The sequence below is a fragment of the Micrasema longulum genome, unplaced genomic scaffold (assembly GCF_059751315.1).
Source record: "Micrasema longulum isolate JH-2025_06_02 unplaced genomic scaffold, ASM5975131v1 h1tg000798l, whole genome shotgun sequence".
Classification (NCBI taxonomy): Eukaryota; Metazoa; Arthropoda; class Insecta; order Trichoptera; family Brachycentridae; genus Micrasema; species Micrasema longulum.
In genome coordinates this window covers 259,241-283,227 of record NW_028277990.1, presented here as the reverse complement: position 1 = coordinate 283,227, position 23,987 = coordinate 259,241, and the positions used below count along the sequence as shown (strand labels likewise).

At 31.7% G+C, this 23,987-nt stretch overlaps 1 protein-coding gene across 1 annotated transcript; it reads right to left on the bottom strand.

The window, feature by feature from the left end:
• Positions 1-1,306: 1,306 nt before the first annotated feature.
• Positions 1,307-23,471, bottom strand: LOC148278987 (uncharacterized). Its single transcript, XM_088230612.1, is given in 3 exon segments — positions 1,307-2,747; positions 2,749-2,827; positions 23,043-23,471. Coding segments are annotated over 3 exon segments (624 nt in total). The 5' UTR covers positions 23,261-23,471; the 3' UTR covers positions 1,307-2,420.
• Between the last annotated feature and the right edge of the window lie 516 nt (positions 23,472-23,987).

The window sequence follows — 23,987 nt, the reverse complement described above, 5'->3', positions numbered from 1 at the left end:
CAAGACCACACACCAGTCGTCACACCACTGAAGAGATTCTGAAAATTGGATGAGTAGTCTTGCCCCATCCTCAATACAGCCCTGACCTGGCGCCACCAGATTTCCATCAGTTAGGGCCGCTAAAAGAACCTCACTGTGAGATTCACTTTGAAGGTGAGGAAGCCGTGAAAACGCCTCTTGCATCAATGGTTTAGGAAGCAGGGCTGTGCCTTTTACCACAATGGAATACACGCCTTTGCTAAAAGATGGAGCAAAACTGTGAAAATGGGCGGAGATTAGATTGAAAAGTGTCAAATTGTGTGAGTGGTTTTCAACCTTCGTAATTGCATTTTAATTTCTTGATAATTGAAAGGAGGAAAAATAAGATGAAAAATCTTTCTCTTCTTTTCGATATGTTCTGCTGATTCGTCAGTTTACTTACCGTAAATCGTAAATCTATCAGAACTGTCTTATCATTTGTTAATTCGGAAGAACTAGTGATGTCATGTAAATTAGTTCGTTTTTATTATAATATTTTTTTACATCCAATTTCCTGTAGGGCTTAACTTCTTCATTGCTGGAAAATAATGCGCTAAGAATGGAAAGTGTTCTCACCTGATTAGAAACGTAGAAAGCGAAGCGTAGGACCATGATCAGAAAGGTAAATAGGATTCTCAACAAGTTTCTCATTTTTTACTTCCCTTACCTTCTTGCAATGCTATGAATATGAGTAGTCCTTATTCTTAGAGGTGGGGGTCCGTGCTATGCAATATCCTGACGTCTCTGCAACCTGCGAAGACCCTTTACTACTGTGACGGGTCCCCGTGAATAGTTCTCTCCCTCCAAGCCCAGGTGTATAAAGAGCCTGGCTACTGTGTGGAAGACGATAGTTTACATTTTGTTAAATATCCCCCTCTACGCCCAGCTACGCAATGTATCGGGCTATTAGGTAGTGGGCGAGCTCTTTAAAATCCCGAGGTTTAACGAGTGACCCCCCAAGGACGAGGTTCCTTTTACGAGTAGTAATGCATTGCAATGGTTTATTTTTCTCAGCATATTGAATATATTTATTTTCAACTTACCCGATTGTACTTAAATTAATAGTCTTATCACTTCACGGATACCAATGTAAGGTGATTGGATATTTTTATTTTAAAAATTGACATTTTCCGTAGAAGCACCAAACGTTAACTAGTTAACCACACTGAATTACATTAAGTTTTTATCAAATAATAAAATTAGGTTTTTATGGACCTAAATAATCATTTGTAATACAAAATACGTAATTAAAAGTCTGGGTAAAATGAATTAGATTTTATTATCGAATGTTAACATTTAGGTATAATAACTACATAGAATTGCAAAAAAACTTAAACAGAAAATTTAATATAACAGATTTGTATTTGTTTGAGAGTTAACAACACAAAAAAATATTCACCAAAAAACAAAACCGATGTAAAACGAAAACGATTGCTTCTTAAAATATAAAATAAAACTTTGCTAACTATTCATAAGTCCAGGTAATACAATAAGGTACATTATGTTTGTATTTTTTCTATTTCTATGGTGCTTAGGTGCTTTTTCATTATATTACATATTTATTTAATGGCAAAACCGTTATCTACATTTTATGTTTTGAGTCCCACAATGTTGTCTTTAGAAAACAATGTTTTGTTTTGGGAGAAACTAAGCTTTTATTGCACGCAGGTATTTTCAAAAAGAAACAAACAACCTTGTAATGCATTTTTACACACTTGAAAGTTTAATTAATTACATAATATAATAATAATAATAATCACTTCCATTGCGGGATTAAGTTCTAAACTTCTTAAAACTATTAATATTATTTACACGATCATTATTAACAGATCTAACATAAATGTGCAAAAAACATTTTTTCATTAATTCGAAAAACAAGTCTAATAATGTGTGTCGAACAAATGTATGTCACTTGTAACATTGCAAATGTGAGATCTTTAACAAACTAATAAAACTGTGATTTTTCCACAAACAATAATGAAACCCAAACCGAAGGACTTTTTGTGTTATCACACACGACTGTACACTATAAATTGCATACTCAATAGATAAAATAACTAGATAGATGAATAAGAAGTAGAATATGTAATTATGTCGGTTATACGGATAATGTATCTATATGTTTCGTTTTGAATAGACTAGAATATACCCAGCAGTGGGATTCTGAATGCACTCGCGGGGCTAGATAAAATCAAATAATTAGTACGTAAATTACGCGCTAGCGACGCGTTCTATACTCCCGTAAAAACGTTCAGAAAACCAGTCCAGATAAGAATATGGCTCCACGAGCGGTGAATTTAGTTGCTCTCTCGCGAAGGGGGCCTTTCGAGGGAAGGCCCCGCCCTGTCGTAGCACCCCCACATGCCCAGCGCCCCCCGCGAAGGGAGCACCGGGAGCGGCCTTCATATGACGTGCTGCGGGGGCTCTTGGTCCTCCTCCTGGCGCACCAGCACCGCGGGCGGGGAAGGCGGGCTCCGGGGGCGGCAGCCGCAGGCCCCGCCCCACCAGCCGCCCGGGCATAGCGCCCCCAGCTGCGCCAGCTCGGCCGCCAGCTCCTCGCCCGGCAGCTTGGGCCCGAAGGGATAGAACGGGTATGGGAACGGCGGGAACAGCGAGCGCGGGAGCTCCAACTTCCCGTCAGGGTTGAATAGGGGATGATGCGGCGGCGGGCCGGGGCCCAGCAGCCGGGGGATGGGGGACAGCAGCGACGACATCGGGAACCCGAATTTTCGGCTCTTTTTTCATCAGAGCTTTAGGTTTACGTCTCGGACGGTATTTGTAGTCGGGGTGCTCTTTCATGTGAAGTGCTCTGGAGAAAAAAAGAAAAAAATACTTTAGCCATAAAAATCTAAGTATTATTCTAGTAAGTAAGTCACTGATCTCCCGTAACGTAGTAATTATGACAGCGGAGAATAGCCGTGACAATGGACACCCACACAGACAACTTCTTCCCTTTCGACTTTTTCCGCCTTGTCTATTAGGCAGAACAATGAGTAAAAATTAAATGAAAATCGAAATGGGATTATTCGGCAGAGCGACCGTGCTGTCAGCCAATTGTTCCTAGCACAATGCAATAATCTGTTCATTGTTGGGTGTACATTGTTGTTCCAGCTCGGAGTGTAGCGGGCTCGGCTCGACTGCTCGTTGCGACAAATACTCCCTTTATTGCACAAATAATACCTTTGTTGTTGTATTATTCAGATGAAATGGTGTATTTTGAATATTATTCGGATAATAATAATAGGACAGAGCTACGGGCATGACTTGTTTGCGAAATTCGCTTTTCCGTATCACCGTTTTAACATGCGCCTATCGTATTTGTTAATATATTCAGCCTCTCACTATTCATAATTCCACTTATATATACCCATATAATTGCGTGACGTAATCATTTTTGCGGTTAAAGTGAATTGCTATTTATATTAAATGGTACTATACATAAGTATGTAAGTATTTGTGAAATGGAAAGTTATAATTTTTTTTGAAAAACAAACAAAAAACGCATAGTTACTTATCAATATGAATCTGCAAAGCAAACGTAATTCTCACTACAATCTTAATGTGTTATTATTTTATTTATTTCTTTTATAAATTTATTGCAAAAAAATAGTATACATACTTAATAACAGGGAATCTATATAAAACTAATAAATGTAAAATGAAAACGGAGTATTCTCTGTTTATGATAGTCTCCATCAAACATGGCTCAGCCTGTTCTAAGATGGAGATTTTCTATCTTTAGAGCATAAATAGTCTTATACTAATAAAACAGTAACATGAAAAAGAAAAACTAAAACCACTTAATTATAAATGCCTCAAATATAAGAAATTAAAAATCATTATTATACAAATATAAAGTAAAAAAATGTGCCAAGAATACATGTTACTTAAACATAAATAATATATTATAATATATAATAAGAAACAATATAAAGCAATGAAATACATTAAAAAAATATGTGTACCAATTAAATAAAGTACTACGTGTTTTGATTTACATATATTTTTCAAAAAAATCTCTTGTGTTACTGACCGTTGCGTCTTCGTTTACTATTGTTTTTATGGACGATGTTTTGTAGCCTAATCTATTGTGCTTTTTTCAAACATGTTTTTTAATTACCTAATAATATAATATATGTACATTGTAATCGGCAGTAGCGATGTACTGTACATTTTAATAAATAAATAAATGGGTTTCCCTCGCAAATTTACGATCAACGTATAAACGTTAGAACTCATATTATATAATATTTAAAATAGTTTTTAGGAACTTGTAAATTGATTTGTCTGACACTAATTTCATGCAAGGGTATTCCGGTTTCGATTCCTAGTTAAATCACAAAATAATTCATGCAAGTATTGGTACCTCTTGATAAAGGTGATATCATCATATGATATTATATTTGTATTTGGAGATTTGGCTCCTTGATCTATATTTTTTTTAAATACAAAATTAATCACGACTTATATGTCGCTATCAATAATTATTGTAAAAAATAAATTCTTCATTTCCACTTTGAAATCGTTAATGTTAAATAGTATAATTGTTGTTAATTTATAGTAATCAAGCAAAAGAGTTATACACATGCATAAATAAACAGAGAATTTAGAAAATAATCAAGGAATATTATTTGTTTAATATGGTGCCACATGAACCAAAAATATGTATAATTCTTCAGTAAGATTAGTGAAGAAGTTATACTTGGGGTGACGATTGTATACCACAGAAAGGTTTATCGCTAGACATAGAGGTTTGTTTGTTTAATAAAATTATACAATTTTGAAAGCGTTACCTGCTTGTTGGAACTGTTGACACAAGGTGGGAATGATAAAACGTGGCTATAAATATTGTAATATTGATTCCATTGTAAATAAAGAAATACGGTTAAATAAATAATCGATAAACTGAACGAACAAGATAAAGGATTTTTTAAAAGGTTTATGATCATAATATTGTAAGTTCCTCACAAGCCATATAAATAAATGTATTATTTACCCGTTCAGAGAATCTGATAGGTGAACTATCTATTAAAATAAATTATTTTAAATTCTTCTTATTTACTTTTGTATTTTAACATTTTTTAAATTTTATTTTTTGCAATGTGCGGATCTGAAAAGAGGCCACAAGACCTTTAAAACAGATTCTGGTAAGTGGGTCAGTGTAATATGTTGTTATTTTCAGAAAGTGATTATTTAAGTTTTTTTCAAGAAAATGGCCTGGATGTTTTTAGCAGAACATAGAATTTACCTTACTGCACCCGATAAGACTATTTTTATGAAATTGTGGACCGTTTGTTTTCTGCATAACTATGTTCATTTAGTCCTGCGATGACTAAGATACAGGTTTTCATTGTTACTGTTTATTTTATGAAAATAAAACAGTAACTTTTTATGGGATGCTGATTTTAAAAAAATATTTCAATTGCGTGGATTGTCATTACACCCATTAACAATAAATGAGTTGGATAGATATTATCAGAAATAGAGAATTATCCACAAGAAGGGAACATGTAAGTGTACGCATTCACAGGGCTAATGACCTATTGGCTGTATAGTTTCTTTTCCATATTTATACCTTTCCTGTATTGAACTGTTCATCATCCTTTATTATTTTTATTGCACTTAAACAGGGCAATAGGCTCGATTGCAGTGGTGAATTACAGTACAGTACACCCAGGCTTGAGAAAATTGGTCGTAAACTTAATACCAGTTTACAATCACTGAAAAGATTGCAGAATTCCTTGTTAATTAATGTTAAACAAACATTTTTCCAGAGCTTGCTTCTTCCACTCCTTGATTATGTAGAAAAATGTTATCCAGATGCTGAATCTGAATTTCTTGAAAAGTTGGAACGATTGCAGAATGTTTGTATAAGTTATAATTACTTTTCGTAAATTCGATTACATAACCGAATATTGCATGCAACTGCACTGGCTCAGTATCAGGCATGGAAGAAACATAAATATTCTTTCACTTCTTCATAATATATGAAATAATCCCACTTCGCCTGTTATTCTAAGAGAGCTCTCCAAACCACTATCACAGCATGGGTTAACTCTTCGTTCTAGTGACGAGAAAACCCATTGAATACCCATTCATAGCTTTAATTTTTTGCCTCCTCTTTCACAGTAGTAGCTGCTCGGTTGTGGAATAATCCACCAGGTTATGTCAGTGACGCCCTTTTCTTTATTTACAATAAAATCACGTATGAAATGTCACTTCTTGAATATTTGAGTTTTTCCTTTCTCCTCCCTCTTTCTTTCCCTCTTTACTCCCCTCCCTCCATCATAGTATATGAAGATATTTTGTCAATTTTTATTTCTTAAAAATAAAAATTAATGTATTGTTTTCAAATGAAAATATTATAATATACCGACAATATGATCATATACCAAACAATTTCCCAAATCTAATGTTTTGGGTAGGTAGGAAGAAATTGCCTTAAGGCAATATACCCTCTTATGCATATATATAACCTGTACATGTATATAAAGTGTTTAAATAAATCAAATTGACATTTAATTTTCCTTCCGTGTGAGCCAATCTTCTTAACCGCTACATCACGAAGCCCACCTTATTGATTTTGTATAGATTTAATTTTGTAATAAAGATACCAGCCTTTAAGATGTCGCAAAAGCGATAAAACTGGTCATTGTGCTTTCCCAATTTGTAGTTAGTTACAAGCCTTAGTATTACTATCGTTTCCCTTATAGGGAACTATAATAGAAAAACAAATTTATCGAAATTTGATAATCCTTCACATGAAGGTAAGGTTATCAGTCTCACGCTTCTGGTGCTAGTCAAGGAATAATAAAATATTGCAGTTCCAAAAAACTTGCGATTTTAAATTTCACGTTCACCCTGCCAGGAATCGAACCTAGGACGTCAAGCATGATAAGCGAACGCGCCAACCATTACACTACAAGGTGGACTGATCTTCACTCTATATCCTTATTCAGAACTTTTACCTGAGATCAGCGATCGAGTCGAAAACACTCGTCCAGGGTTTTGGTTCTATTTCACAAACATACCAGTATTCTACATCCGCCTGGGCACAAATAATGTACGTATCGCTTGTCCCTAAATTCTATAGGAAATTTGTCTTTAATTTCAATTATAAAATACATGTATGGATTAAATTTAACATTCAAAATAAAAATTGCTATGGAGACATTACATGGAAAACATTTTTCGTTGATATTTTTTATTTTATTTATTTGTTTTCATTCTCTAATAATTAATTATATACGTACGCGTATGTATGTGTGTATGCATTTATTTATTTAACTTTTTGTACATAATATTCATTATACATTGGAGGGCCTATTGCCAAATGGCATTTTTTTCCAACCAACAGATACCGAAAAAGTTATGATTTTATAATTCAAGTAACAAAACATATTCATATATGTAAAAATAGAAATAACTGTATTTGATAAGAAATAGCTGAACGGGAAAAAGGAATAAAGAGGAAAGGAGGAGAGATATGTTTATTTGTGTATGCATATGTATATGTTTATGTATGTTTATGTTTATGTATTTATATGTATGTATGTATATTGTCGTGGATATTTATATTAAGTGTTATTTATTTTTGCGTTGTTTTATTTTTACTTACTCTTTCTTCTTCCTTTTTCCATTTATTCCCTGTTATCCCATCCCACTTCCTTTCACTTCGAGCGAACTGTACGTTTTGTTTTTTATATTTTTGTTCTTATGAGAAACCCGTAATTAGTCGTGTTATTCTGTTATTGTTTATGACTGTGTTGGTTTTTTTTTAATAAAATAAAAAAAATCAATGATGTGACAAAAATACTTCGACAAATTGAATACCTGATGACAAAAACTTGTCAACTAAAATTCAAGTAATTTTGTGATATTTACACATTCTTCCATTGTGAAACCAATCCGATCTAGATAAAGTGTAGTTTAACAAATTCATGAAGAGATTTGATATGTTCTTATCATTTTTAAGCTTTAAGTTTCTTATAACTTGATAGAGCATACGTTAATTCGCTTGTGTCGGCGTAGTAGTAGTAGGCCGCGGATTTCCCTGCTATGCAAGAGGTCTCAGATTCGATTCCCGCCATAGTTAACATGAAATATTTAAAAATGTGTTTTTGCAATACAATATTTCATAGTCCCTGGATAAGCACCTGAAGCGTAAGACTGATCATCTTACCTTCATGTAAATATTTAAAAAATGATTAAGATACTTTGAGATTGGTGTACAAATGTAGAGCCCTTTGCACCATTAGGTGCCGAAAGAGAGTTAAGAAGAAATTAGTTAATGTGTTTTTGCCATGGGGTCTTCTATGGCGAAGTTTAGTGAAACGGGAATTAAGATATAATATTTTTCTGCACGTGGTAAAAATTATGGCATTCAATTGAACAGCAAAGTTAATCGAATATGTATAAAAAAATAGTAAATTGCTTTAAATATGAACTACTTTGAAACGTCTCAGGTTCACGTGGACACGTGTTAACAATAACAAATAAATTAAAGCGTTTTGATAGATTCCCATTTCAAGGTAGCCTTGTTTTTCCATGTTTGTTGTGTTTTGGTGGGAAAAGGGTTCTAATTTTAGATGCCAGGAAAACTAATCGACTTAAACTCGTGCCGTCGCGGGCGGTGTAATTACAAAATTTAAAAAAATTAAATAATAAAAGCAATGATAGTACCGTACACATTTTGTTATTATTAGTTTAATAATCCATTGAAAAATATATTTTTTTTAACCACTGAGCTTTCTCATTATTGTGGAAAATAAGTGACGTAGGTAATACTTTTAAAAAATCGGAGGGATGTATTCCAATATTCGGTATTTAAAAAAAACGATCAGTTCTTTTTAAAATATTATGTGTTAACATAAGGTGTGCCCTTTTTTCGAAAATAAGAGAGCAAAAGGATACAACAAAAAAAAACAATATGCAAGTGAATAATTCATAGAATCGTCACCGTACACTGCGCAAATATCGCGAGCATCTTTATTCCCCGATTGAACACGAACAGAAGGAGGTGTCGAAAATGCTCACTTTCATCCACTTGTTATATAATGTCTACTTTGCGCTTTTCCAATCGGTGGCTCCCTATGGCATAATTGGCTGGGGAGGTTGCTCGACAATTTTCATGAACATCAATCAAGATGCAAAAGAGTTATGCTTCGGTGTTCTCCGTCAAGTTGAATTATGAAATTAATATAAATTATTAATTACATATTGCCATGTATTATTAAATAACCTTTCTTCAATCCATTTCTTGACTTGCATAAATTTTTATTATTCATATTTTTTTTATTATTTTGTTTATTGTTTTGATTATTTTGTATATTGTTTAATACGTTTATAAATATTTTTGATTTAAAAATAGAAGAGCCCCGACTTAACACGGAGTTTTCTAACAAGTCGGCATATAAAAAAATATAGTTATTTTTCTACTAAAACCAGCCAATGACAGGTCATAAGCCCTGTAGATGCCTAGACTTCTATATTACCTTATCTAAAATATTCTTCATCTCTGTTGTAATATGTTAATATTAACAGCTTCCCTGGGAGTCCAGTCCAGTACTTGTCTACAAAATATTATTGATAAATCCACCTGGTCCATGAAGAAGTATAGAAATTAAAAAAAATAAAAATATTTAAGCGTTGCCTAGTTTGTAGGTGAAATAATAAAATAAGATGAATCTCACTCGCATACAAATATGATAAAATTGTGTATATTGTGCATTGAAAAAATTAAAAAATTAAACATTTTGAAGGCTTGTTATCAAACAAAATAATATGTGTAACGTTAAAACAAATACAATATGTAGCAGAAAATTTTCGATTGAATGACGTATAACCTTTACCATTTTGTTTTACTTTTTGTGCTCATATTTAAATTTGGAAAAAAATCAACAAAACTTATGTTAACGTACGACATGACATTTAATGTTGAACTTATATAAAACACCCACCTCTGTCACTTTTTATTCAAATATTTGTCGGTTTTAATAGTGACATTCAATAGTTTCAATAAAATGATAAGAATAACGTGCTTATTTAAAGATTAGGTATCCAAGGAAAGGCAAATAGAACCCGTTTAATAAGAAGTACTTAACTTTCTGAGAAACTTTTATTTTCGAGTTGAATAACAGTCTTTAAAAGGTTCTATATCATTGATAAGCGATGTATTTGACAGGTTAAAAATATGTTTACTTACTTGCGTACATAAATTATATTATTTAAAATATAGATACACGAATTTATATCCTAACAATATAACTGACAAAATATTAATCATAACGTATTTCATTATTATTTTGAAACCTTTGTATCACTACATTGTCAACCTTGAAATTTTGGGTTGACAACTTTCACTGAATTTTTCGAAATCAGAGAGGAAGTTGAGCGGTTTAAAAAAATGTATTAAGGTTATTAAGCTATGAAACCAGGCAAAAAATATTTTTTTCGTGTCGTATTATCACCGCTATGATTTTTTAAAGCTTCGAGATTTTTTATATCTACACCGAAACAACGAAATAACACTGTCTTCGACGTAACAAGTTCTGGTCGGTGAGTAATAAAAACACAAATCTGAACAGTGAAACATTACTGACAAGAAGTAAAAAAAACATGGGTTTAACTGACGTTTATTGCACGAATCGCAGACTTGAAAGCATTATTATTATTATATTTTAACACTTTATATACATGTACAATATATATACATAGAATGGCGGGTATATTGTCTTAAGGCAATTTCTTTCTACATAAACCGTTCAGTTTGAGAAAATGTGGTGGGACCACGAGGGTATCATCCACTATTAGCTGATCCAACCTAGCAAAACTATTGATTCGGATTACTACTGTCATCAACTTACGAGAGTAAGAGAAGCAATTAAGAAAACGCGACCAGAATTGACGACCTCCCGTGGCGTTATCTTCCAGCTGGACAACGGGAGACCACATACATCTTTGGTCACCCGACAAAAGGTGGAGAATCTTGGTTGGGAAGTTTTGACCCACCAACTGTATATTCCTGACCTTGCGCCTTCAGATTATTATTTTTTCCGGTTTCTTTAAAACTTTCCTCAAAAAATTGATTTGAAGAATTGACTGTGAAAACCACTTGTCCCAGTTTTTGCCCATAAACCACAGAAGTTCTATGATGATAGGATCATGGCTCTACCAGAAAGATGTCAAAAAACCATCAATAATAATGAACAGTATTCGGATTGGTTCTGTTTAATTGATTAAATAAAAAAATACATTGGAAATAACTTGAAAAATAGGAAATTTATTTTTGAACAACCAATTATTACAATGTTTGAAATAACAAATGGCTGTTTCTTGCACACCTTGCGTGATACGGAGAAACCGATATTATATATGAATTCAGGAGAAAAATAAGATCGGAATCACATATTTTTCTTACTGAGACAATACAAGTTTTTTTTGCAAACGTGAAATACAAAATTTAAGGAAATTAAACTGTTTTCCTAAAAAGCCGTTTTAATTTAGCCCAAAATGTTTAAGTAATATTGGAAAGTGGAAATCGCACTTCTTTTGACAATACTGATATACAGGCGTAAACAAACTTCCGTGGTAAAATTCCATCACAATGTATTTAAATAAATATTTTTTAATGAATTAATTGCTATGCAATTTACAAAAAAAATGTTGAATAAAAATAAAAAAAACATTTTATTTATTTAAAAAAAATAAATTAAAATGTATTGTTGTGTAGGATGCACTCACAGTGATCGCTTTGGATACAAAATATTACCGTGAAGGGTTCAATAACTGAACACTTTGAAACGATTTTTGTATCTAATAACCATAATAGATTTATAAATTCTCCCCTGCACTAAATTGGTATTAAATACGGCCTAATGGAGGGATAATCGCGTCCTTTTTACTCAGTGGGTAACAATTAAACCCTCCGCTAACTGTCATAACGCATTATTCTCAAATGGAATTATTAGAACCAACACATTTCCACTCGTTCAATTAAACTGAAATGTATGCATTTACTCACCAAAGAACATTAGTAAAAAAGTACAAACTTAATAAATTTTAAGATTTAAATAACACAAAACAAACTGTTCAGAAAATAAAAAAATACGTATTTCACTTGATTTGAAATCACCAAATGTTGCCTTTTCATAGCTTAAATTTAATTATAAATAATACGATGTGTAACTGTGCGACCTACATATATTCAAGTTAAGATTTATTTTGTTATTTTTGATGACATAAGTTATATACAATATATGCAATATAATGCACTAATAATACCAATAGTTGATAGTTTGTTATTTTACATTGTGTACAATTATTTATGTTACCAATTAGAAGGAAGCCTCTAATTTGACCATACTATTACTATATTTATTTTACATGTGTATCTTATAATTTTATCAATTCGCGGCCTCCTTAGTGTAGTGGTTAAGACGCTTGACTCACATTCGAGAGGTTCCGGGTTCGATTCCCGGTGAGAACACGAAAATTAAATGTGGTTTTTCTCAAGCCAAGGTGTTCTATGCTGTAATACATCACTGCACTTGGGCCTACTGGCTTGTTGTGGTGTAAAAAAATATTAATAATAAAACGTTAGTTGGCTTTCCAATAAAATAAAATAAAAATTTATTTAGTGACGTAAACTTATATATTTGAAGGACTTATTTTGTAGTTATTAATTATTCATTTTCATTTATAACTTAAATGTAACTAGAATAATGGTTTTTAATCAATAAATTGCAAAGTGGCAAAATATTTTTACATATTTAACTAAGTTGAATATGTAAACTTAAAGAATTTCACATTCAACTAACCTCTTTGCAAAACTAGCAAGTTTGTTGAATAAAAAAAAAACTTTGTGACAGTATCGAAGATGTCGCAAAAGCGTAGAAATCGGTCACTGGTTATTCTTAATTTGTGGATTTATGTGGTCTTTGATTTCTGTAATAAATTACAATCATAACATATTTAATATTATTGATAATATAAATATTCTAAACTATTGTAGTAATGATGACATTAGATACTGTCATAAGTCAAAGACGTGTTTAAGGTGATTTATTTTAGTTATCACTGTATGGAAGATTATTTACACCAATGTGTTACACAATTGTTAAGATGAATAGGTTAAATTTTTATTCTGTTAAATTTTTTATGCAATAAATCACTACATATTGTTTCTTGCCTCTAAATGTAATTATGTTCAATATGTGACACAGTAGACAAAATCATTAATTAGAGTTTCTGGTTTTGATGTAATGTTACGAATTTTTTTTTCTCGACTTTTGATCGTGCAACTGCGTTCTTTCTTCCTTGACAGCTTTTATTTTCTTTATTTGTAGTTTTGTGTTGGAATCTTTGACGAATATGATTTGATTCGGAAGTAATGAATGATATTGAAATAGATGACAAACAAACCGTTATAATGATAAGGAAGATGATGCCCTTTCAGTCATTAGGTGTTGATAATTGTTTCAAACATGAATTACTACTTTCATAATGTAATTTCTGATTTATATTTTATTACCATTATCTTTGGTGGAAGAAAGTAAAAGACTACCAATATTCAAGATATTAAGTTTATCAATATTTGATAAAACCTTGCATATGACAAAAACATGGTACAAATATTTTGCCACAAAAAAACCCCAAGGAAAATAAAGGCATTAAGATAACATACATTCACATTTTTTTTCACACGCTTAGAAATCAATGGGTTTATATTAAAATGTTGTTAACAGGAATGCTGGTGTTGCCAGAAAAGGGCGAGTGGCATGTTACGCGCCTTATAATATATAATTGCACTGGGTACCGCGCGAATTCATAATATTGTACTGCCTTCGTGCTACTCTACCAGTTCCCACAATTGTATATTTATTTCATGAATGTAAGTAAATATTAGTATTAAACCACTTACCGACTTTTTGTGTCTACCGGTTTCAAAACGTATTCGTCTCTTCGTCAGGACACTAACTACACCAATATGCAAATACTAAAATACACTTTCGCAAAGACAAAGGAGATGTAAACACCACCATGTCCGAATATACACTTCGTACATGTTCATGATCTGCATGCGCATGCACGTGAATCAAGAATGGTGAATGTTACACTGAGTCTAAAGTGGCCATTTAAACCAGCCAATGACAGGTCATAAGACATGTAAATGCCTAGAATTATTTGTTCCCTTCTATGAACTGCTCATCATCTGTTGTAATATATTCATTTTAATAACTCCTAAGGGGGTTGAATCCAGTTCCTGTCTACAAAAATTTGGATAGACTCAAAATATTTTCGAAATTTATTGCAACATAGAGGAAAAACCTTTTTCAGAAAGGGAATGTGGAAGTCTAGGCATTTACAGGGCTTATGATATGTCATTGGCTGTTTTATGTAGTGACATTTCTTCATCTATTCGTTGACAAAAGCATACATGTGCAAGAGTTGAGGAAATGTGGATGTTTTAACATAGGCATGTGTTGAGTGTTACATAGTGTGTGAAGTCAAGAGTATTTACACTTTTATAAAATGGATAAAAGATTTTAAAATATCAGAAATGTCCCATCAGTAAATGGTACGTATATATTTATGTCAAATAAGGTTTTTTTAAAGAATTATACCAAAACAGTGTTAATGTTAATTTTTTTTTCTGCAATAAATTTAAAAAAAATAATTACCGACTTCTTTTTATATGTAAGGAAATAAAGTTACAACAACAAATAAAACAAATAACACATTATTTGGTATCTCTTAAATGATATTATCGCATTAGCTCCACCGTGAAAGATTAAAAAAAAATTTTTTTAATAAAAAATCCCGTTAATATAACAAAAAACACTTATCTATTTATATTGTTTTGTAAACCAACTTAACTATTGATTTGTACGTTGACTGGTTTCGAGGATACTTCCTCATCAGAAGTTTAAACAAATTTATAAGTGTAAAATGTCATACCACAAAGTAAAAAAGTATTTATCGTTTATTTTCAACTATATTTTTTTTTACATTTTACTATCTTTTACTATTTTTTTGCACCACAACTGGCCAGGAGGTCCAATTACAGTCGTAATTTACGACACAAAATATCCAGGCCTGAAGAAAAATACATTTAATTTTTGTGTTCTTAACGAGAATCGAACCCAGGACGTTCTGTGCTTAAGTCAAGTGTCTTAACCATTGGACCAAGGAGGCCGCCAATATAAAAATATGATAATGCTTTTGTCTCGTTATTGTCCGGCTATTTGATCATTTTGCACACTTTAAGCTATAATTTAAGCTTACTGTTTTGGCAAAATGAACGCCTACATTTTTGTTGAATAATGGAGAGACAATTGTGGGGGTAAACATTTAAAATTTATTTTATTACAATTATAAATGAGTAGTTTACTAATTAATGAGAAAATATAACTATCTTAAAAAAAACTTGAGATATGAAACTGGTGTAAATTAAATTGATTTATCAATAGCATTCAGAAAATTACTACACACAAAAGTTTGCGTTTATTAAAAATCTTTAGCGCCAGAAATTAAGAAAAGGGTGCAGTCGGGTGGTCGTGAAAGTACAAAAGGGGTAAAATTGAAATGCGTACTTATAAATAATACGCATCTTCATTCCAAAATGGTGCTCGTTTACCTAAAACAATGTCTCTCTCCACACAAAGGGGTGTGAATAGGGACACATTATTACAAATAATTCGGCATCTAGGGGCGCGTTAGCCCCGACAAATTAGCGAGGGCGGCAGATGAGCTCTCTTTTATTGCCCTGGGCGGCGGCGATAACCACCAGGGCGGCACGCTTCTTATCAATTCACCCACGTGCCGCCCAAATACATATTATAACTATCGTGATTTATATCTGCAAGCGTTGCAACTCTTTGTCCGCCCTGTTGTCTGCCAAATAAGGGGAGACTAACGGGTGAATAGTTGTGAAAAGTAATAAAGTTGTGAGAGGGTAGATAATTAAGGGCAGTTTGTTTGCGCAGGGATTAGATTTTCTTCGTAGAAGAATTTTTTTGATGTATGGATGCATCTTTATTGCATATTTGTGATCTTAGATATAAGGCAATTGTATATTTTTAGAATAATAATGTTTGTGAAAGCAAATTATTCTACCAAATCTTAAAAGGAATACTCCCACACTACCAAAAGTCAAACTAGAGGATAGGTCATGGGGTCTATCACAAACTCTGAATTTAGCAAAGAAATTTCAGGTTTCTGGGCCCCAAAATATTTAATATGTTACCCGGACACTGTAAAACCGTGACCCGGTTCTAATTTTTTAAAAATGTAAAAAATTGGTTACTGGGTTTAGGTCGAGAAAAATCGGATAATTGACTCAAAATACATTCTTAAATAGTATATGGTATAAATTAATATTGTATGACTGTATAGTAAATTTACTAGTAGGTGGTGATGTTATTGTTTATTTTTGCATAAATATGTCTGCCTTAAAACAGGTTGTACTTAGTTAGGCAGACTAGACATGATTCAGAGAATTCTATTATCTAAGTGTGTATGTAGTAGATAAAGTTATTGTTATTTTGTTAATAAACTATGATTATTATTATTATAATTATTATTATTATCAATTTGCAACTATTTCAATGTTGCCATAAACTTTCGCCAATGCTGTCTAACTTTTATTCCAAACACGAAAATCTTGCTTATGTAGAAAAGTTATAATTATTCTTTTGTTATTTTTAAACCTGTGTTTTAATATTAAGTGATATGTAATGGTACTTATAAAATAGTACGATGTTACGACTTTCTTTGTTAAAACTTAGGTTTTATAATTTTTTTAAATAAATCATTATTTTAGTCATACGTAAGCCGTTCTATAATTTACATTTAAAACGTTATTACCTGAGAACAAAGAACTTATTAAAATGCTAAAGATGTAAAATGGTCCAGTGGCATAATTTTAATTTGAAATTTTAATACTAATACTTTAAATGACACTTTGTGAATGTTTGCTTTGAAATATTTAACTAATACGTATTCTGTAAAAATAATAATGGGCGTTAACGGCTGTCTTTATTAGTAAAATACACCCCTTTTTTGACATTGCGCTATGGTGTACAAACCCTTAATTATGAGTATTGTCACGTTATATTAACCTGAACTTTCTGAAAGCTGTAACAGGGAAATGATTAATAATGAAATATTTCATTGAAAAATATTAATGGATTTGAAGAACCATTATTGTAAATAAGTTATTATATTCGGCAGTTTAGATTGTTTCTTGGACGAAATCAACAGTAAATAATTAGTCAAAAGATAATTAAAATTGAATGGTTAATTTGGCCATGGGGATTTTATTATTGACTCAAGAGCCATTATGCGAGAAAATGAAAAATACGAGACCAACAGGAAACTTTTTAATTAATTACGATCCAACGTAATATTCATTATTATAAGAGATAAAAACAAAACGTTCTGAGAAGTAAAGTTTCCCGTAAAAATAATAAAAGATGATTATCTTATTCTGAAGCACCTTTTAATTTTGTTTTGAAGATGTTAAATCCGTTTGATAGACGGTTATAATTAATAAAGCATAGATGGTTTAAATATAAAAAACGCTGTACTATCAACTTTATAGAAACAAATCATAAATACAATAAGACGCGGTCTCCGTAGTGTGGTGTTAAAGACGCTTTACGTTAAAGGTAGTTACGGGTTCAATTCCTGGTGAGAACACTAAAATTTAAAAAATGAGATTTTTCTCCAGTCTGGGTGTTTTGTGCTGTAATTCAATACTGTTATTGAGGTCCTTTTTCTTAAAGCTAGACATTCGCTTGAAACGATTTTTTCACTAGACAGTTTTTTTGCGATTCACGTCAAATCGCGTAAACATTTTTTTTTAAATTACGCCGACCAAGACTGAAGTAAATTTTATTTGAAATTGATAAATAGTTAATAGCTTTATTTTATATTTCATTAGCACCCAATAAAAATGATTGAAATTAGAAATCAATAAACAAGAGTTATAAAAAACGATTTTCAATTGGGCATCCTCAACTCTTGTGGTTCAAAAAAAAAAATTAAAATGAAATTATAAAAGTCATGTATTTAACAAAAATGTTAACGAAAAGGCGGACTGTAAATGACAAACGAATTTCATTCAGTTTTGTGAATGGGAAATATTTGAGAAAGGATAGGAACATGGAATGGATACCTACCTTTAATATGATCTAATCGTATGTACGTATTGATGTCATATTGGAAAACAGATAATACTGATTTTTTATCCTTATAAATACTTATGCTATGATAGTTATAAATATCCACTGAACAAAACTTGTCACCCAATCGATGATGTTTGGTATTGGAGAATTAGGGTGAAAATTCGTCCGCCACAAAATAGTGTGGGATGGCACTTGAACTCTTGAATGGGCGAAAAGGCCTTTTTTGCTTCTTACAATGATCATATCAAGAAGGAGACGAATGATAAGTTATTTGAAGGAGACGAATGATAAGTTATTTGAAATGTAATACATCACTCAGTGTTTTTTGTGGATAAATTAAATAAATTAAATGTTTTCAACAAGAAATCATCATTTATTTGTTCAAGAGGAATTTACAATTTATAAATCTTAAATTTTTCATTGAACAGTTTCTGAAATGCTGCGGATAAAGGTACTATACATACTGTTAACATGATAAAAAAACAGATGCTGCAAAGGCTTTACTCGTTTGTTCTCTCACTTCAAAGCTTAAAACGCTGTGGATCGAGATTTTAAAATCTAAAAACATATAATAAAAAAATGTGATCACCAGAAATTACAACTGCCACTATGGTTGTATCGTCTGCGTGGCATGTTAACAATATTATCTCCCTTGGTCCTAGATTTACCACTTCCTCCATTCGTGAAAGCGTTTTTATATTCATATTTATTTTGTTTGTGTAAGAAAAGTTTTTGGCTTATATTTGTTGTGATATATTTAGTCATGAACCTGCTGTGTTTCTTTCTTTTTATGCATATCAGCTTTTAAAACCCATGTTAATATTATTTGAGTCCCGAATTCAGTTGTGGTTTCGTCGTTTTGCCAAAAAAGTAAGCTTAAAGTATAGCTTAACGTGTGCAAAATGATTAAATAGCCGGACAATAATAAGGCAAAATTTTTATCATTTTATTTTATATTGGCGGCCTCCTTGGTCCAATAGTTAAGACTTAAGCACAGAACGTCCTGGGTTCGATTCCCGTTTAGAACACAAAAATTAAATGTATCTTTCTTCAAGCCTGGATATTCTGTGTCGTAATTCATGACTGTAATTGGACCTCCTGGAAAAAATGGATAGTAAAATGTAAAAAAAATGTAATTAAAAATAAACGATAAAAACTTTTTTACTTTGTGGTATTACATTTTACACTTATAAATTTGTATAAACTTCTGATGAGGAAGTATCCTCGAAACCAGTCAACGTACAAATCAATAGTTAAGTTGGTTTACAGAAAAATATAAATAAATAAGCGTTTTTTGTTATATTCCTGGGAATGTAATTCATATGTATTATACTTTGTATTATATGATTTATAAATAAAAACATATAAAAATCTGTAAACCTATATACCTACATGTAAACATTAAATTAAATATTTATTTTCAATTATACGTATATCATCATCGTCGTTTCCCTATTTGCGTCCAGTGGCGCATAAGGCACTGTATTAGTAAACCAAATGAACTGCATCTCGATCAACTGTTATATGGAGGTAAGGTGATCTGTCTAACTCTTCGGTTCCAGTCCAGGGGCAGTGAAATATTGCGGTATAGAACAATCTTTTAAACAAATGGTTCATATCCACCCTGTCAAAAATTAAACCCGGTACCTTGAGCATGGTTGGCGGACGCTCTAACTACTGCACTACAAGGCGGACTTATCTTCATTGGATTTTCTTATTCACAATTTTTGCCTAAGAGTTGCTATTGAGTCGAAAACACTCGTCCGGGGTTTTGTTTCTACGAGTATTTCACACACAGAACGTCATTCTTTATCCGCCTGCAGATGAGTCCGTTTATTCATTTATATTAAATTTGTACTTTTACCGATGTAAACTAAATGCTTTTTAGTTGATGTATGTTATAGTTATGACAGTGTTGTGCCCGTGGAGCTTAATAATATGGTATAAAATATGTTTTTTCCAATTTCAGTTCATTTATTTTATATACGTTTATGTACATTACAAAAATATTTCAAGACATACATAACACGAAAAAAATTATACTAAAACTTAAACATACAAAGATGGTAAAATAAAAATACCCAGCAATTTTAGAAAAATGATGCTCTCCTCTTTGAACTTTTTTTCACTAATATGAAAGATGTCAATATCCGAAGAGATACGATTGAGTAGAGACATTGCTTTTTCTACTGGCATTACCATCGGCAGGTTGGTTCTGCAAGCAGGAAGATAAAACAGCTTAAGCTGCCTATGTCTAAGGTAGTCATTAGGAACATAAAGAAACATACTCTCCATTACACCCATGTTGATCGTAATACTATGGAATAATCGGAATAATGTTAAAATTGTATGAAAATATCGAATTTTTCGATTATTTTTTTCATCGAAAAAAAATCACCACTTAACTCTTACAAGGGATCAACTTTTAACAGCTCAATTAAAATGAAAGCTAAAATAAATACAAATATATGTGATATTGCGCCATCTCGATGTTTGATTGTTTTGGTATTTTGGTTCAAAAATTTATGGTTGACATATTATAATTCACAACACTTTCTTGGCCTATACTTTGGATGCATTCTTCCTTTGTAACTTTTTATTATATTTGATGCGGTTAGTTTTTACAATGTTTTGACTTCTATTATACGGAACATTATTAGGGTGATATTGTTAGTGGATAAATTTAAAGTACATATGTTCAAGCGGTCGAGCTTAATGACATAGTGGGGTTCGAACCGAGAGTATTTATTTATTTTATTTACAAAACGTAAAGTTGTGTATATAATAATAAAAACAACACGCTGAATTAAGAAACTAAATCAATTAATTTTTCGTAATTATACTAAAAAATGTAATTACGCGAGTGTTCGTGTAATTACATTTTTACAAAAAGTGTTTTTTCTATAGAGTTAATTATTTAGAGCAAACAATATAAATTACTTATAAATAAACACTTGACTAAATTATTTTTATGATATTTATAAAATTATGAATAAAAACTCCTTGGTTAAGTTTTATTTTATTTGACAAAATAAAATCATCAACTATGAAGTTTTATCGAGATATATATATAAAAAATAAATTAATATGGTTTTGATAAAAAATCTATTGTTGTAAAAATGTTTTTATATTTCAACGTTGATGTTTTTCATGATTTTTTATTTAATATTATGTGAATATTTATTTAAATTGAAAGGTTATATAAATATTATATTGTGTTAGTCTTACTAATTTTAGTTCATTATGTGTGTTTCGCCTTTTCATAGGTAATTCTTGTTTTTTTTTAAATATACTATAGTTAAGTGAACTATTTTAAATAAAATTGATATTTTTGCATATTTTAGTACTGTGCAATTTGCACAAATCAAAGGAAATAGTACAGACGTAATGTGTTGAAGTCGAAATAACTCGAAATAACTAAATGGCAAGGATGATTCTCTATCAAATAATATAAATGTTTTGTATTGAAACACAAAATGGTTATGAAATTTAAGGCATTGTGTCAAAATGATAAATAATAAAAAATAAAAAAACAAATGGTCTGTTCTGTAAAATCAGCCAAGACAAAAAAAAGAAGATGCTACTTTTTAAATTGGGAGTCCTACTTTGAGGCTTTTATATTTTTGAAAATAAAACTTATTTAGGTTGACTGTACAGAGCTGCTTGGTTTAATAACAATACATGTGCTAGCCAGGATTTGTAGACGGTACCACCTGTTTCATGTACCAATAAGTAAAACATCGTATGTTAAAAATGCTTTTTTTCGTAGGACTTTTTCAATGTACAATACAAAATTTAAAAATATAGATTACACAAACATCACTCTGTCAGATTTAAAATTTACACTAAAAATGTATTATGTAACTTAGTAGACATTATTATAATAAATATGTACATCTTCCCTCCCCTCCTTATCCCCTCTTCAAGCATTTTTGTCCTTATCCCGCCCAATTTACAGTAACTTAATGTTCTTAAAATAAATATTTAAAAATCTTTGATTATTGAGTACACGAAATTAACATTTTTATATATATAAATTGTATGTATTTATTTGATATGTAATATATATTTTCTTTACTAACTTTGTATGCTATGTGGAAATCTGTTATTAGTTCTGAGTTTATACAATAAATCTGCTTGTTTACTAAAAATATGTATGTAGAACTGTTGATTTCCCAAATAATATAAAATAAATAAATAAATATATATGCAAACTGCGCAGCTATATAATATACAAATACAAATGGAAATAAAAAACAATTACGCAAATAAAACAAAATAATAATTGGAGTCAAATACAAAATGATTAACTGGCCCAATAATTTATTCTACACTTAATACAACCACGTTTCGTTTTTTTTTTAATACGAACAATATTTGCGTTTTTATGATATACCAAAATATTTAATTTTGAGGGCCATTTTTAACGAGTTGTAAATAACTTACTATTAGGAAATGGGAATCAAGTTGAGGTGAGTGGGATTCAAACCGAGGATCTTTGAGCCGTGAGTCTGATACACAAGCCACGGGACCACAACCCGATTCTTTGAATTTGGGTATTAGACAGCAAAATATATCTACAGAGCTAAATCATGTTTAAGTAGTCTATGAATAAGCGAGTTAATATAATAATTGGTAATAAATATTTAATATTAAATAGCCCTGTCTGTGTTTGTCGCATACGAGTTGAAGGAATATTAATATTATGTATTTTACATAATACTCGTATAACTCTTGATTGTAATTGACACATTCCTTTTCTAGTCTAGTCTAAATTTATTTACACGGCAATGGAGTGCAAGATCTCAAATAATTATTTATTTATTTATGACTAACCTTAATCTTTTGGCTTCATCAATAAACGGCCTCTTTTCCATTTCCGTGAGCAGTTTCCACTCCGCTCCTAGACGTTTCGAGATCTCCGAATTGTGCATCTTCGGGTTATCTTGCGCCATCTTTCTTCTTTGCCCTCGTGACCATACCATGAACGCGTTCATCGGCCGCTTTATGTGCTCCTGGTGTGACGGCATCTTGCCTGTCATGGACATGTTCATTGCAAGGATTTGGAGAGTTTTTTTCTTCTAATTATCAGTCCATTCTGTATATACTTAAACTAAACTTTGGTTGAATAATACTCGTAATTTGATGTTATGTTTTAAAAAAAACCAATCACTTTTTTCTAAATAGACGAATAATCACTTACATTGATTTTGCATTAAACTAAAAAAAAAACTGAATAGTAAATTTATTTTGGTTTTCAAAGAGCCAAAAATTTAAGTATTATTTTATTTCCAATATTTACTTGAATAAATTTTGGATTAATCTTATTAATGATGAAGATTTAAAAATACTCGAAAGCTGTCTACAATGGATCGAATAGATTCTTCTTACTATTACGAGTGTTTGTGGGTTGTTTATTTTTGACAGTTGTGACGTTTGGCGGGTAGTACTCGCGGGAGTTCGGGATGTGTGAATATGCTCCCCGTCCGCCAGTTAGGGTGTCAGAATGTGTACTGAGCGGATTCCCCGCGGCCGAGGCAGCGCGGGAGCTGCTGGCCAATCAGGTCCCGCGGAGGGCGGAGCCTGGCCGGGGATTTGCGGACCCCGCAACATGGCGGCCCTCGCAACAGGTGGCGGGAAAAGGCCGGCTAATTGAGTTTGGCACTTCCGGCCGGCGCTTCCGGTACGTTGGCGTCGGGACGCTAAGTTTGGTGCATGCTGAGCTTTAGGCAACAGCATGATTGACAATACTGCTTTAGCCAAATATATTGTACCCTCGGC